This window comes from Lepidochelys kempii, chromosome 3, assembly GCF_965140265.1.
Source record: "Lepidochelys kempii isolate rLepKem1 chromosome 3, rLepKem1.hap2, whole genome shotgun sequence".
Classification (NCBI taxonomy): domain Eukaryota; kingdom Metazoa; phylum Chordata; order Testudines; family Cheloniidae; genus Lepidochelys; species Lepidochelys kempii.
This window is the reverse complement of record NC_133258.1, coordinates 208088807-208102927: the sequence shown is the minus strand read 5'-3', so window position 1 is coordinate 208102927 and position 14121 is coordinate 208088807. Positions and strand designations below refer to the sequence as shown.

General features: G+C 52.7%; 1 protein-coding gene across 5 annotated transcripts in view; it reads left to right on the top strand.

Annotated features, from left to right (window-relative positions):
- Positions 1 to 10679, top strand: part of KLHDC3 (kelch domain containing 3) — a 35255-nt gene extending 24576 nt beyond the window's left edge. For all 5 annotated transcript variants that reach the window (XM_073339876.1, XM_073339873.1, XM_073339874.1 and 2 more), the window contains exons 9-11: positions 8356 to 8429; positions 8977 to 9055; positions 9712 to 10679. In XM_073339876.1, coding sequence (XP_073195977.1) covers positions 8356 to 8429; positions 8977 to 9055; positions 9712 to 9778 — 220 coding nt within the window. In that variant the 3' untranslated portion in view covers positions 9779 to 10679. The remainder of the gene's footprint in view (positions 1 to 8355; positions 8430 to 8976; positions 9056 to 9711) is intronic.
- Positions 10680 to 14121: the final 3442 nt, after the last annotated feature.

The window sequence follows — 14121 nt, the reverse complement described above, 5'->3', positions numbered from 1 at the left end:
TGGTGTTAAGGTTCAGATGCCTTGAGGAGGCTGACAAGAGGTGGTTTATCAGACTGGGGCATTGTCTGGGAGGAGACTGAATGAGGAGAATGTGAGTAGAGGTGGCATAGGTGGCCCTCCAAACCTCTCCTGTATCCCTGGACAACTGAGCGTCCCCTTCATTTCCACACCCCACCTGCCTGTGACTGCTCTCTGGTCTCAAGCAGGGGTTGTTAATGTATGTGTTGTGGGGTTCTGGGCCTGGGCAAAGAAGATCTCTGTGCTGACACACATCTTTGGCTCATCACACCAAGATTCTGTTTGAACTTTGAGCCACAGATGGCTTATCAGAATGGAGATCTTCTCTACCTGCTAGGATCTTCCCTGTCTCCCCCTCATACACTCCCTCCCTGCTCACCCCTCCTCCACATAGTCACACCCCATATTACACTGCCCTATGACATAAACAAGTACTCTTCTACCAACAAACACTGTGAAATCAGTTTGCTTGCTTGCGTGCCAACCTGCCCAGTTACATCCTTAAAAGCAAGGAATTGGGCAGTTAAGTGAACCACCTTTTTAACTTCTTATCCCCCATGTGACTCTCGCTGACCAAGCACCTCTGCAAGGAGCTTCTTTGTATCTGCCAGTGTTTAAAACCCACCCGATTCCTCTAACTCCTACTAAGGCACCAGCACTGTGCTATCCCCCATGGAACCCCTCAGCTAGCACTGTGCTATTATTCCCGCCCCCCGCCATACTCAGGTGCCCTCAAGGTAGATCTGTCTGGCCAAAGCACCAAGAGGCTCTGTAGCCTTTAGTGGAAGGATGTGGACTGAATCCTCATCAGTATGTGCCAAGCCCTGACTCCTCCCTCCCCACTAGTATCTATTGGATCAGTTCATGTGAGACTTTCTGCCCTTGGCACTGTGCAGATGATATCCCAGTACTGCATTCTTGCTGGATCTGGCCTTGGCAACATGCACTTGGAACCAAGAAAAGCAGATTCCTTCCCATTCTGCTGCAACTGCAAAGTTGAAATTGCCCCCAAGGTTTCCTCCATGTGGGTACAGGGCACCTTGGTGCCCTGTGGTCATTGTCTCTGTGTTAATGGCCTCTCATAGACTTTAGGGCCAGAAGGGACCACCATGATCATCTAGTCTGACCTCTCTGGGAAGTGGTGACAAGTTCCAGGTCATCTCCTTCTCCAAAGAGGGGAGAAGAAATTCTAAGCATCTTTGTACATCACCCAGAAGCAAAAGGACACACTTTCTCCCTTTATCCGCTCTCAAAGCATGGTCTAGTGGTCAGCAGAGTACTGGAAGTCACAACTTCTGGGTCCTAGTACAGGCCTGTCACTGACTCACTCTTACCTCACCTTGCCTCCATTTCTTCAGTAAAATAAGGGTAATGAACTAACCTTTTGGGAAGGCAGGTGGTGTGCACCACAGCTGTAAAGCACAGGAGAGCCCTGAGTGAAAGGGGTTATGGGAGGAAAGGTGATGTTGTAAACTGTTGCTGTGGAACCCAGTCTGTCCATCTGTTGTAAACCTCCAAGACCTAAGTATCCCTTGCTGAGCACGTCACTTCTGCCCCTCCTTGCCCCTGCTGCTGAAGGTTGCGGCCCATCTATTAGCAGGGAATGAATATGGAACTCCTGGTCACTAGAGCTGCTTGTGAACCCCTCCATGTGATCACAATGGCTGTATGGCGGGGCAGTGAACTACAGCTGGGTGGCAATTCCTGTGCAGCCCTTGCAAAAGTGCATCTGGCTGAAGTTTTCATTTGCTAATGGGGGGCCCGGAGTTAGGGATTTAGTTGTCAAACACTGGCAGTGACCCCATCAGGATGCAGAGCAGCTGGATCTGGCCAAGAGACTTAGCAGCTGCTAAAAGCAAGGAAATGCCCCAGCACCTCCTCAGACCTTCTGCTCTCTGAACTCTTGGCAGTGACAGATTATGGCTGTGTAGCCTGTTTGCAAATCTGCTCCAAGTGTCAACCATATGTTAGTTCAGATGCTTGAAACGCCTTTTATCCTTTCATCAGCCTGAAGTGGATCAAACACCTCTGGGCTGGGGCTCTCCCAGGGCCCTTGGCATGGCTTGCTGAGAGCCCTTGGGCACTGATGGGTGGCGGAGACCAGGCAAGGACTTCAGTGTCAGTCTGTACAGGCTTTGGTGTAACCCTTGGGATAGGTGTGGGGCTGGAGGATGGGTCTTAGCCTCAGGTGAAAGTTCCTGAAGGATTCCAGTTGAACTCCAAACTGCCACAGTTGGAGAGTGGGAAACGGTGACACTGGGGGTGCTTTTCAAAGCAATGGTCCGGGATTAGCAAGTCCACTGAGAGCTGAATGAGCAGGTTGGGTAGGGGTAGAAAGTCTGCTTGGTGCCTCCTGTAGGCAGCAAGGCTCTTCTCTGAAGGCGCTTGGCTTCGGCAGAAGGGCCAGCCTAACAGCATGGATTCCTGCAGTCTTGTCTCCATTGTCACAGTTTATGTTGAACAGATTGGAAGCTGCTGTCTTAAGACGCATTGAGAATCAACCATTTCACATTCTCTCAAGCAACACGGGTTCTTCAAATCAACCATTTCACATTGCTTGCAAGCAACACGGGTTCTTCAAACTGAACTTTGGTAGCGAGTAGGAGCTGCTGCAGATCAGGATTGCTGGGCCTCTCTCAGAGCTGGGGAGGGGGCTAGCTAGCCTGGGAGGGGCTGGTTCACTTCCTGCAGGCAGTTATCAGGTGTGTTCTGGAGCTGGCTGGCTGGCTTGATAAGAAGTTTTCCAGGAAGTCCTTGTAAATGGAGAGCTCCCTATAGTCTGGATTGTCTGCTGGAGGCTGCAGGTCACCAGGAAGTGGGGAGAAAGAGCAGAGATAAAATTTCAGCACAGAGGAAGGGATTAAAGAGGAGAACTGAAACAATAACAGCAGGCAGCCCCTGGCCAGCTGCGTGGCAGAAGCGGCTGGCTCCTGGTGAAGGGAAAGTGAGGCCCCCCTCTATTCTGCCTGTCCCATCCAAAGGAACGGTTTTCTCCCTGCTGTGGCAGCTGCCTCATTGTCTAAGTGCTAAATGGCTCTTGGAGGAGTCCTTTAGAAGCTGGGCCAGGCAGTCTGTGTATCTGGTGCAATGTGGTCCAAATGCATTCCTACACTCCATCCAGAGACCTTCAGTCTGTGCCCTTTCCAACCCAGCCTGCCCCAAACGCTACATGGCAATGCAGTGTCCCCCCAGATCTCAGACATGTCTCACCCACATAAATCAATTCCCTCCCATACTGCATTCATCAGAGTCCTAGCTGTAGCCTGCCTTGAGGCTTGTGGGGCTCGGATCCTGGGGCAGAGAGGATGGACCAGGCTGTGAGTCTTTCTTCTCTGCATCTCCCAGCCCTGCCACTGGCAGATGAGGCTCCTAAGTCTGAGCCAGCATGTGCGTTTCTACCTACCCCAGGGCTGCCACACATGATCCCATGGCATTCCTGCCTGAAGCCAGCTCTGCACACTGCAGCCACAGCACTAATACTTTTAACCAGGGACTTTCCAAGTAAAATGTGTCAGTGTAGTATTGTGGCTACCCCATGAACAGTGCAGAGCTCAGGCACAGTTCCCTCTTAGCTCTGCCTCTGGGTCACAGGGATTACAATATGGCCAGATCAGATTCCCTCCAATATAACGTTACAGCACGCCAAGGACCTTGGAGGTGAGTGGAGGGGTGGTCTTCCATAAATGTTCCGTTACAGGGTGCTTATGTGTACCTAAGGGGGACAGGAGAACTCTGCTGGACCCTTCAAAGGGGGAAGCATCCTTGTCTTAGGCTGTGTGTTTCCTGACTCTCGTGTGTTTAGGAGTGAGATCTCTTTCGTGTGGAATATACAATGTGTAACTTGAAAAGAAATCTGGTAAGGAACCCAGGGCTTCCAAATGGGCTTGGATGCCCCTGCTTTTCCATCCAAGAGCCCCCTCTCAACCAGCTACTGCTGTTGCCTCAGAGCCCTCCCTTTCTGCAGCCTCCGCTCTCTGCCCAATCTGTCCAAGCGTGTTGGAAGCAGCTCAGAGTGCTGGCCCTGTGGGAGATGGGGCCTGAAGCAGGAAGCTTTGCTGGTGTCTGGCTGATAGTGGATGAGGATGTGTCCTGAGACTCCCTTTCCTGGGAGCTGTTCACACTGACTCTCATCCCTTAGCTGCTCTCCTGGCCTTGAACTCGGGCTTCCCTTAGCCCCCTCAGTGTGTGGTGATAATTCAGCAGACATGGGGCCTGCTGGCTGTCCCTCTGAAAGATAAGGGATGCATTAGGGTTTCCTGTGACGTGGATGTGAGATAAGATTAGATTATCCTGGCTATGAAACCGCTACACCGTGGTGGGATTAAAGGGCTCTTTCCTGAGCTAAGACAGATGGGACCCATCAGCAACAGGTACTGTCTCTGCCAGTGTGGCCGCTGCACTGATCACTCATGGCAGCAGTGTGGTAAGGCTGACCCCTGGTGCTGGAGTAAGGACTGGGGAGGTTGTCTGCCTGCACATTCTGTGTCCCCTCTGCCTTGGGTCCCTTACCAGCCCTCTGATCCTCATGCACAAAGGCTTGAAACGGGCAGAACCCGAGTGAGAAGTCGCCACTGATGCGTCTGCCAGCTGAGATCTGAAAGTTCCATCTGTGTCACTTTAAACTATCCCATCCCATGCTAGAGTGGAACTTGTGAACTCAGACTCTTATGTACAATTTTTAACATCTGATAATAGCTTTCCACCATGGAGATGGTGCTGTACTTATTCAGAGGACAGATTGGCAGGGACAGTGTGTCCTGCATTAATGTGCCTCTTGCCAGTTGGGAGAAGAGATTCAAGTCATTCTGGCTCATGTAGGTCTTGGCTTCTCTACTGGGAATGCACCAGAGGGTGCCAGCCTGCTAGGAGCTAGCCTGAAATTGGAACTCCTTTCACAGGTCACAGAACAGCCATCAGATGGCAACAACTTCAGGTTCCAAATTAGTTGGGACTGGCTTGAAAGGAGTGGTACAGAGATCACTTGGTACCATTCCTTTAACCAGTCAGGCCTCTGAACTTGTTGAGCTGTGTCCGTTTTAGAATGGAGATGAAGTATTTCTAACTGACGCTTACAGTGCCCCCCTGGTTAAGGCTGTATGAGCATTTCCAGCCTAATTACCTTTTGTCAGTTTCTTATAACTTTGTCCAGCTTCCCCCTTTTGGGATATGAATGGAGCAGCAGAAATGCATCTTGAAATAGTTTGTAACCAGAAAGAGAAGCTATTTAACACCCAGAAAGTGATAAAGGCACTATAAAAGTGACTCGCTAAGAGCGGCCAGGGAATCTTGGGAAGGGCAGCAGGGCCCTGCTTATGCACGTTTCAGTATGCTGCAAACCTTCATCGCAAATGTGCCTTCATGTTTTCTGCTGAAGAACTTGGGGAGGTTCTGAGCTGAAGCCAAGCAATGCCGTTCCTGGGGAGGAGAGGGCCAGGCCAAGGGCTGATCTCTGCATGAGGAGCATTGGCACCTAGCTACTTAAGCAGGGGTGTCACACATTTCACTAGAGTCTGCAGAATCTAGCTTTTCGTTTTTAAGCATTTTCCCTAAGATGATGGGCACTAGCAATTGGTAGCTACAGAATTGCAGTGGGAGGGGCAGCCCTCTCATGGGCTCTGCAGAAGTCCTGGTAGCTACTAGCTCAGCAACTGCTCTTTTCACTGGCCTGTAGCAATCTGGAGCCTTTGTCTTGCACCAAAAACACTTTTCTTTGGGGAGAATATTAGGGAGCTGTGTTTGAGAGTGCTACAGGAGCAGCACTTCTACCTCTGAAATTGTCTGGCTCTCTGCATGTGCTGGTTTCATCCCCAGGAGGGTCAGTGCTCTCTGTCCTGTGACCTGCAGGAAAAGAAAATGTTGTTTACTTGTTACCTGCAAAGTCTCTGCAGCTCAAGGAATGGAAATGGAGACCCAGTGACTCAGCTGCACACCACAAACAAGCAGCAAGCTTATGAAGTCTCCCAGTTCTCCAGTTGATTGTGTATGTTCCAAAAACGTGGCAGGCCCTCAAGACATCTAAGACAGGACCCTCCCTGAAGAGTATGTGAGGGTTGGGTACTAGCCCTTGTAGGTACGTGGGGTGGTGGAAGAATGCCCCAATGTTCTCCCTGAAAGGTGTTTCCCAGCCCTTGATGATCAGCATCTGTTAATTTTTCCTAGTCTAGGTTAGTTTTGACCTTCGCCTCTCCTTTTAAATTTTACTCTTACTGCTTTTTCTTTCCCCAGCCCTTGCCCATTTCCTCACTGCTGTAGCTGAGTGAGCAGCAGCTCTGCTAAGGTTGCGTCTGTTTAAAGGACCACTGTTCTAAGTGCTTTAATGACGTGTACTTGGACTGTCTTGAAATGTGCTGTGCCTCATGGAAAGGGAGTAAATAATCCTGTCCTAGAGCCAGTGTGACTGGCACTTCCTTCTTGCTTCTCACTGCACTCCATTCCAGTACCTGTTCTGTTCCTTCACTCTACATCCGCTCACTTGACTGGGATGGGAGCAGGCCCGTGGTCTGTGAAGGGCTGGCCTATGCAGCACCAACTACTCCCACCATTGTTCTGCTCTGGGGTTAAGCAGAGGCTGGCTGGTCTCCTCAGTGTGGCCTTTTAAAATTCCTGGCTGCTTAACTGTTCTTCCAGAGAAACCTGTGTTGGAGGCCTGCCTCCCACAGCAGCAATGTCTCCTTAAAGCTGCCACTACTTAAGTTTCCCAGCGCACTTTGTCTGCAGAGAAGGCCCTAGAAATGCTGCTGCTCTTGAGTGACCTGACATCAGCCCCGGATTCCATTCTTTCTGTCTTGCTCCCGAGTCAGCTGCCTGCTAGGTGTCTCTGGCCTTCTGTGGTAATGAGTTTTCCAGCTGGGGCTGGAACATCCGGCCCCGCCTGCTGTGGGGGCAGCACAGGGAGCCTGGCTTGTTAGGGAAGGGGAGAAGCTGAAGAAGGCTGGGCAGATGCTTGTGCACACAAATCTGTATTCTATGCCAGCCCAGTGTCCCCTTCCCAGCATGCTTGGGTTTCTCCTCCCTCAGGTGAGAGCTGCCTGGTCTCCAGCAGCTTGAAGGTGGCTCCTGTCCTGGGCCATTATGGGGCACAGGCTTGTGTGTGTTTGCTCTGAGCTCTAGAGTGTGGCAACTTGCAAAGGGCCAGCCATGTTCACAGCACTGTGTAAGAACAGGCTCCTGCCAGATCCTCTTGCACTTGAAATGAGAGAGGGCTCTGCATGTGGATGCGCAAGGATGAGGCCTCTGATCTGGGGTTGTGGGGGAAGCAGGAGTGACTTTGTTACAGACACATCTTTCTCATGCACCTTAAATCTCTGTTAGGAGTCCGGTTCTAACTGGAGGAAGTGGAGGGGAGGTCCATGCAATGGGGTGAGAGCAGGGTAGTGGGGGAGTTGTAGGCAGGAGCAGAGCTCTGAGGGCAGGAAATGAGGAGTTTGAATGATGCAGACTGAGGCCAGTGCAGGCCTGGGAGAATGATAAGCTAGAAATAGTGAATGGAGAAGATGATTCTCCCTGCAGTTCTTGGGCCAGACTTGAAAGGGAGCTGGGAGGCCAGAGAGGAGAGGGCTACAGCAGATGACAAAGCCTGGGCAAGGGGGAAGCGGGCCAGATTTCCAAGATGAGCTGGAGGAAGAACCAGCAGGATCTGGCACTCGGCCTGAATAACTGAGCAGTCTAATGTGAGCTGGAGGCTGGAAGCCTCCTATTAACTGGGAGGGGGTAGCGTTCTTGGCTGTGATGGGGAGAGGAAGAACAGGTTTCTAGGAAAGAGGTGTTGCTTTTTTGCCTGGCTGATTGAGTGGGCAGCCAGCCAGCTAAAAGATAATTGCAGGTACAGGACTGAATGGAGCAGGGAGAGGCATAGGTGTCATTGGCACAGAGGGGATGGGAATCCAGGTGGTCACCCGAAGAAGGTGGGAGGGGAGGGCTACTAAGGATGAAACCTTCAGGGCCCCTAATGTGGGAGAAGGAGGCAAAGCTGTCTTAGGGGAACCTCTGAGATAGAAATGGGAAGGGAGCCAGTTGAGCCCTAATCAGAAGCCATGGGGACGGAATGACTGTTGAAGGGGGTGGAGGCAATCCAGAAGGCTGGGGGCAGAGAGCGTGGTGCCAGGATATGGCTCCCCTCAGTAGAGTGGCGGTGATGGAAGCTAACTGCCAAGGACCTGTGGGGAAGGCTGTAGGGGCTGAGCCCAGGCTCCTGGTAGCTCAGCTCAGCTCTGCTGTGCAGTCCCTCGTATCTTGGTTGGACCCAGGGTCCCTCCCTAACCCCCAGAATCAGAGCAACATCAAGCCCACATAAGGAGCATGGCTGCAGTGACTGACTGTTCTGATTGGCTCCCACAGCCCATCTCCGGAGGAGGGAATGGGGGACGAATTTGACCTGATGGATCACTCGGACCTCTACATCCTGGACTTCAGTACGTGAGCATCTCCTCACCATGGCTGTGTCCTCCTGCCCCAGGGCTACCCTCTGGCCAGGTCTCTCAACCCTGGGACCTGAAGGCTAGCTCCTATGGCCAGATTGAGGCCCCTAAATAAGTGGCCTGACTTCAAAAGTGCAGTGCTTCCTACAGCTCCCGCTGGAGTCACAGGGGGCTCTGCACTCCAGAAACCTTCCTCCTACTTCTAGCAGCCTAAATACAGACATAGGAGCTGACCTGCAGGTGCTCAGTCTTAAAAGTCCAGGCCCAGGAGCAAGGCTGCAGCTGCTCTGTCTCTAGCTATACTGGTTCACACCAAGCAGGCCCTCCTCCATGCAGGTGCAGCCTCTGGTTTGCCTGCCTCAGGCTGCACAAATAGCCTAAGAGATCTTTGCCGTCCACACCCATGTGGCTGCTGCCCATGGTAGTTTATCTGGACTCTGAGCTGGTGCCTGCCCTTTCCCCCTTCCCCCAAGCAAGAGCAATTCCATCTCTCTCCTGGATGTTGGCGGGACTAACACCTGGCGTGCCCTTCTCTCCATAGGCCCTAGTCTGAAGACACTGTGTAAGCTGGCAGTGATTCAGCACAGCCTGGACCAGTCCTGCCTCCCACATGACATCAGGTAGGGATGCTGCTCCTCCAGCTCTCTGACAGCTGGCCTCTCAGCATTCCTGTCCCAGGTTCCCAGACCCAAGCAGCTGTAGGTAGAAGCTGGTCAGGGAGCCTCACCCATGGGGTCTGCTAGCTGGGCAATAGCACTGTTGGGAGGGCTCTGGGAAGGTGTCACACACACTGATGGGGGTGGACACTCTGCCCTCAGATCCTTGGGCCACACTCCCACCCAGGCCCCTAATGCCCCACCTCCCCCTCTCTGCCCACCTCTTGGCTTGCCAAACACACTCCTGATGGCGATTCTTGGAGCCCCCCACGCCCAGCTCCCTCATTCAGCAGTTTGCGCACACACCCATGAACAACCCCAGCACACTAAGGTGTAATCCCCCAACTGGTCACGTTTGGGGCCCCTCCATCCACATACGGGTAGAGTGGGGTTTGGGTGCTTCTTAGCGCTGGTGAAGGGGAACTGCTTTTCTATCCTGCAGGCCAGCAGTGAGACTGACTTGGGATTTGGGCTACTATATGCATCTATTGCTGTTCCACCAGGGCCAAACTGAGGGGGCACGCAATGCCCAGGACACAGACCTGGTGGGGATGAGGGCTGGCACCAGATGAGGAAGCTGGAAACCTTGGTCTCTTTCTAAGGCATCTTGTTTTTTGCAGATGGGAGCTTACGGCAATGACGACAAACAGCAACATCAGCCGCCCCATCCTTTCCTCCCACGGATAATCCTGCCACCCGGTCCCCTCTCTGCCTGTCCTTGCCCTCTGCCCCGCTTTGCAGACCTAGCTGCCATCTCAATGTGTCTGCATGGATTTTTAGCCTCTTCAGGGAAGGGCCTTGTGCTCCAAGTTCTTCCCCAAAGGATTTGTTCCTCCTGTCACCTGCCTCCTTGTGCCCTCATCATACTGTTCTCACCTATGTCCCTGGCAGGAACTTGGCACAGGTCAGTGTGCAGGCAGAAGGGGGTAGCAGGCTCCAAGGAGGAAGAAGCCAATTGTTTCTACTCTCATTGCTGGCAACAGCAGCCTGTTTCTCTCTGCTGCACCTCCCTGTGCAGCCCCACCGGATTCACAAATGCTCAGTACTAGCTGGCTGCAGGAGCAGCGTGTGCTTCACCTCTCCAGGATTACTAGCTGGAGCAGCACAAACTCTGCATGGCTCTACTGTCCTCCCTGCCCAGCCACTCTCAGTGCCCTTATCACCAACCCCAGTGGCTGAACTGACTGTTTCTAGGCCAGCTTCTCTTGCACAACCCACTATGGCCGCTGCTGGCATGTGGGCCTGGTCCTGCACACTCCAAACTTGGCAGGGTTCACCCTCCACAGGGAATGTCCAGAGAGACCCCTGGGACCTACATCTGCTAGTCCATCAATGCCTTATGGTGGCAGGGACTCCTGCTGGTGCCATGGTCTCAGCTGGAAGAGGGGTGCTGAGAATGAAGATCCCAACCTGTCAGGGCAGGCAGAGAGGGGCTTCTCCACATTTTACATTTGCACACAAGCTTGAGTGGAATAGACTGATCTGTGCCTGACGGGAGGGGGGCTGGCCTCGGGGTTGGGGTGCCACAGCCCAACTCCAGGTGTAAAACAGCAGTTTTGATTTCTATAAATATTTAAAACAAGCTCAACCCTGCATTGTCTGGTATGTCTGGGCAGAACCACTCTTTGGGGAAGGGACTGCTGGGGCCATTGCAGTCCCTGGGGTGAGGGGGTGGGGAGTAATTCTTGAGCTGGCATGATATGAGGTAAGACACAGCACACTGAAAGGCCTTTGTGGCCAGTAAAGAATCTGCCTTAATGAGGCTGCTGATCAGTGAAGAGAGGACTACAAGCAAGTGTAAGGTTTTCAGGTAGACTTGAAGAGTGAGGAGGGACAAAGGAGCTGATCCACATGGCAGGAGCTGCAGAGAAAGCTCTCCCAGTGAGAAGATGAGGGGCAGAGAAGAGGTCTGTGCTAGATGGCTTGGGGAAGGAGATGAGGCCTTTAAAAATTACTTTGCACTATCCTCTGATAGGAGTGGGGTGGGGAAAGGATTTGCTAGGGGGAGGGGTGCTTCTACATACACATGAGAAGGTAGCAATAGTAGCATCCTTAGGCTGCCATAGAGAAGGGAGTTGTCATAGTGAAGGCAAGAGGGGAGCAGCAAAGGTGGGGCTGAGGCCCTGGCTTATGGGAGTTGTGTTAAGGATGAGAAGTCTGTAGACCCAGGAGGAGTATGAAGAAAGAGTTCAGGATCAGGACTGGACCAGGAGTTGGGGTTGGCGAAGGCAAACAGAAGGGAACTGGAGAGAGGGGGCTGTCAAGATTCAGCTGAGGGGATCTGGCTGAGGTCACAAGCTGACTTGGTCACTACAGGCAGAGGAGTCCCTGCGGTCCTGCTGATGCTAGTAGCATGTGTGTGAAAGTGGTGGTGAACATTACAGGGGAAGAGAAGCTGCTCTTTCCTTTCCACCTTCTGTCACTGCACTGAGGTCATCCAGTCCCTTAAGGAAACAACTTCCCAACATGAAGGAGAAAGCAGCCACAAAGAGGAGTGCCTCTTGGACCTGTGAGCAAAAGAAGGAAGCAGTCCCATTAGCTGGGCTGGCGAAAGAGTGGGCAGGTGGAGAAGAGTGAATAGGCTGGTGAGGGAGGAGAAGTCGGACTTCAGCCTGGAGGGCAGTGCAGGAGCGTCCTGGATGAGATTTCCAGCTCTGCAGGGAGGATATGTCCATAAGCCTGGACTGTGCTTGCTGTGTCCTGGGCAAGGACTCCCAGCAGCCCTCATCTGTGAGGGAGCATATGGTGAGCAAAGGGACTGCCGCTGTGACTTTAGCAGCTTGGAGCCAAAGCTGGAGGTGATTGTCAAGGTCATTAACCATTGGGGCAGCTGAGGAAGGCACCTCTACATTCTCCATCACTTGCCGTCTTTAAATGGAGATGTGATGTCTGGTTAAAAGACACACCAGACTCAACCATGCATTAGTGGGCTTGAGGCAGGTGTCACTCTGTGAGGTTTTCTGGCCTGTGTTATGGAGGTGATCAGACTAGATGACTCTGATGATCCCTTCTGGTCCTGCTTCAGAGGGGTAGCCGTGTTTGCCGCTTTTACAGATCCAGACCAAGAGTCCTGTGGCACCTTATAGACCAATAGATGTATTGGAGCATGAGCTTTCGTGGGTGAATACCCACTTTGTCGGTATCTGATGAAGTGGGTATTCACCCACGAAAGCTCATGCTCCAATACGTCTGTTAGTCTATAAGGTTCCCCAGGACTCTTTGCCACTTCTCGTCCTGAAATCTGTAAAGATCCTGCCAGGCCAAGTGTGAGCAAAGCTGGATGCTGGAGCCCAGCTGTTGGTATAAGGAGGACAGGGCTGGAGCCAGGGTGCTCTGCAGGAAGAAATACCATGATCCAGCAGTTCCCACTTATGGAGACACAGCTACCACCCATCTGGGTTCAATGCTGACAGGACTTGGTGGGCAGATTTGGGGTAGGGAGAGGAGCTTTCATTCAGATAGTGGTGATGCCTCACAGTGGAAGGGGAGCAGTATTCCGTACTGAAGTAACTGAATACAAAGCCTGGTGGGATGTCTCTCAGAAGAAGAGTGTAGACGGGTGCATTTGCTATGGGGGAGAGAAGAGGAGGATGGAGCCTGGCATCTCAAAGTATCTTGCCAAGCCAGTGAAATACAATGTGTGGTGGTAACGCTTTGGGTTTGTTTCTAAGGAAGGACCATGGGAGAAGCTAGCCTGGCATCCTCACCAATAGCATAGTGGGTCTCAGTTGCTTTGCCAGAGTCCTTCCTAATAGACTGGCAAGCAGGTGCAGTTCTTTCCATCCTGTTTGCTGCTCATTCTGCCCTGGCACATCTTACTGCCTCTCCTTTCCCTGTTCATTTCATTTCCTCTCCTCTCTCATTTGCCCTCGGGGCAGTTTGCTCCTCCTCCCCGCCAGGTGCACTCTGTGTGACTCAGAGTGGGCATCTGGTGGGGGCTCCATCAGCTCGAGCTGCACATGTTCTTGTATTGGAGCTGGCTGGCTGCAGCCCGGAGTTTCTCCCACTGCTAGATGAACTGGGGCTATCTAGTCTGGGAGTGAGGAAATGGGGCTGGCTTTCTAGCAGATGCTGACGGGGGATGTGATAAGTCACTTAAAGGGTCTAGATGCCAAGGAGAGGGAGAAACTGGTCAGGGGAGTGTTGGGGGAAGGAGGAGTAACTAGGAACAATGGCACAGAAGAGAGGGCATCCTTTAACCTGCACAGTAAGAGACTTGCTGCTAGTGAGCTGTGAAATCAACTGCAGGGAAGGAGGGACCCACCACAGGAGACCCTTAACATTATACTGCCTGGCTGCACAAGGCTCTAGAACCTAGACGGTAGGAGCAATCCTGCTCTGCCCCTGCCACTCCCTTTAACCCCTGCTCCAAGTAGCTTGAGGCGGGCACTAAAGGGTCTGTTCCTAATGGCCAGGGCTAGAATGCCACAGGGCTGGGGTGTTGCTGCAGTTTTGGGCTCCAGAATCTGTGTCTATTTTAAATATAAGTTTCTGGCCTCTATGCTGTGAAGAGAACATCATGAAAGTGACCTGAGTGTAACCACTGCAGCACTGCCTGCCTGAGTCTGCAGAGAGCCTGAGACAGCAGCTCTGAGAGGTGTGAACTGGCACTTGCATCTCACTCGGGGTCCCGGCGGCACAGACACCATCTCTGGGGAATTAGGCATTTCCCCAAGATGTCCCAGAATTCAGCATTTCACCCTGAAAACCCTAGTTCTTGGCTTGAGGCACTGGCCCTTTGCTTCCCATCTTTCCTGCCCTCCTGGGGCCTGCCTGCACCCATTCCCCAGCTTCTCCCTGAGGAAAGTCAACTGGATTCCAGCACATGCTGCTGCGCTGCTCCACGGGGTTGGGGAGCCAGTGCTGGGGTGTGGCTTGGAGCCAGGGCACAGGGTGGCCCAGATGTGATGGCTGCCTGGAGAACAGCACAGCAACTGCAATGCACACAGCTGGGGAGATGAGCCCCTGGAGCTGGCCCCAGGGTACACTCTTCTCTGGGACACATGGCGGGGAAGGAGGCCCAGAGCCAG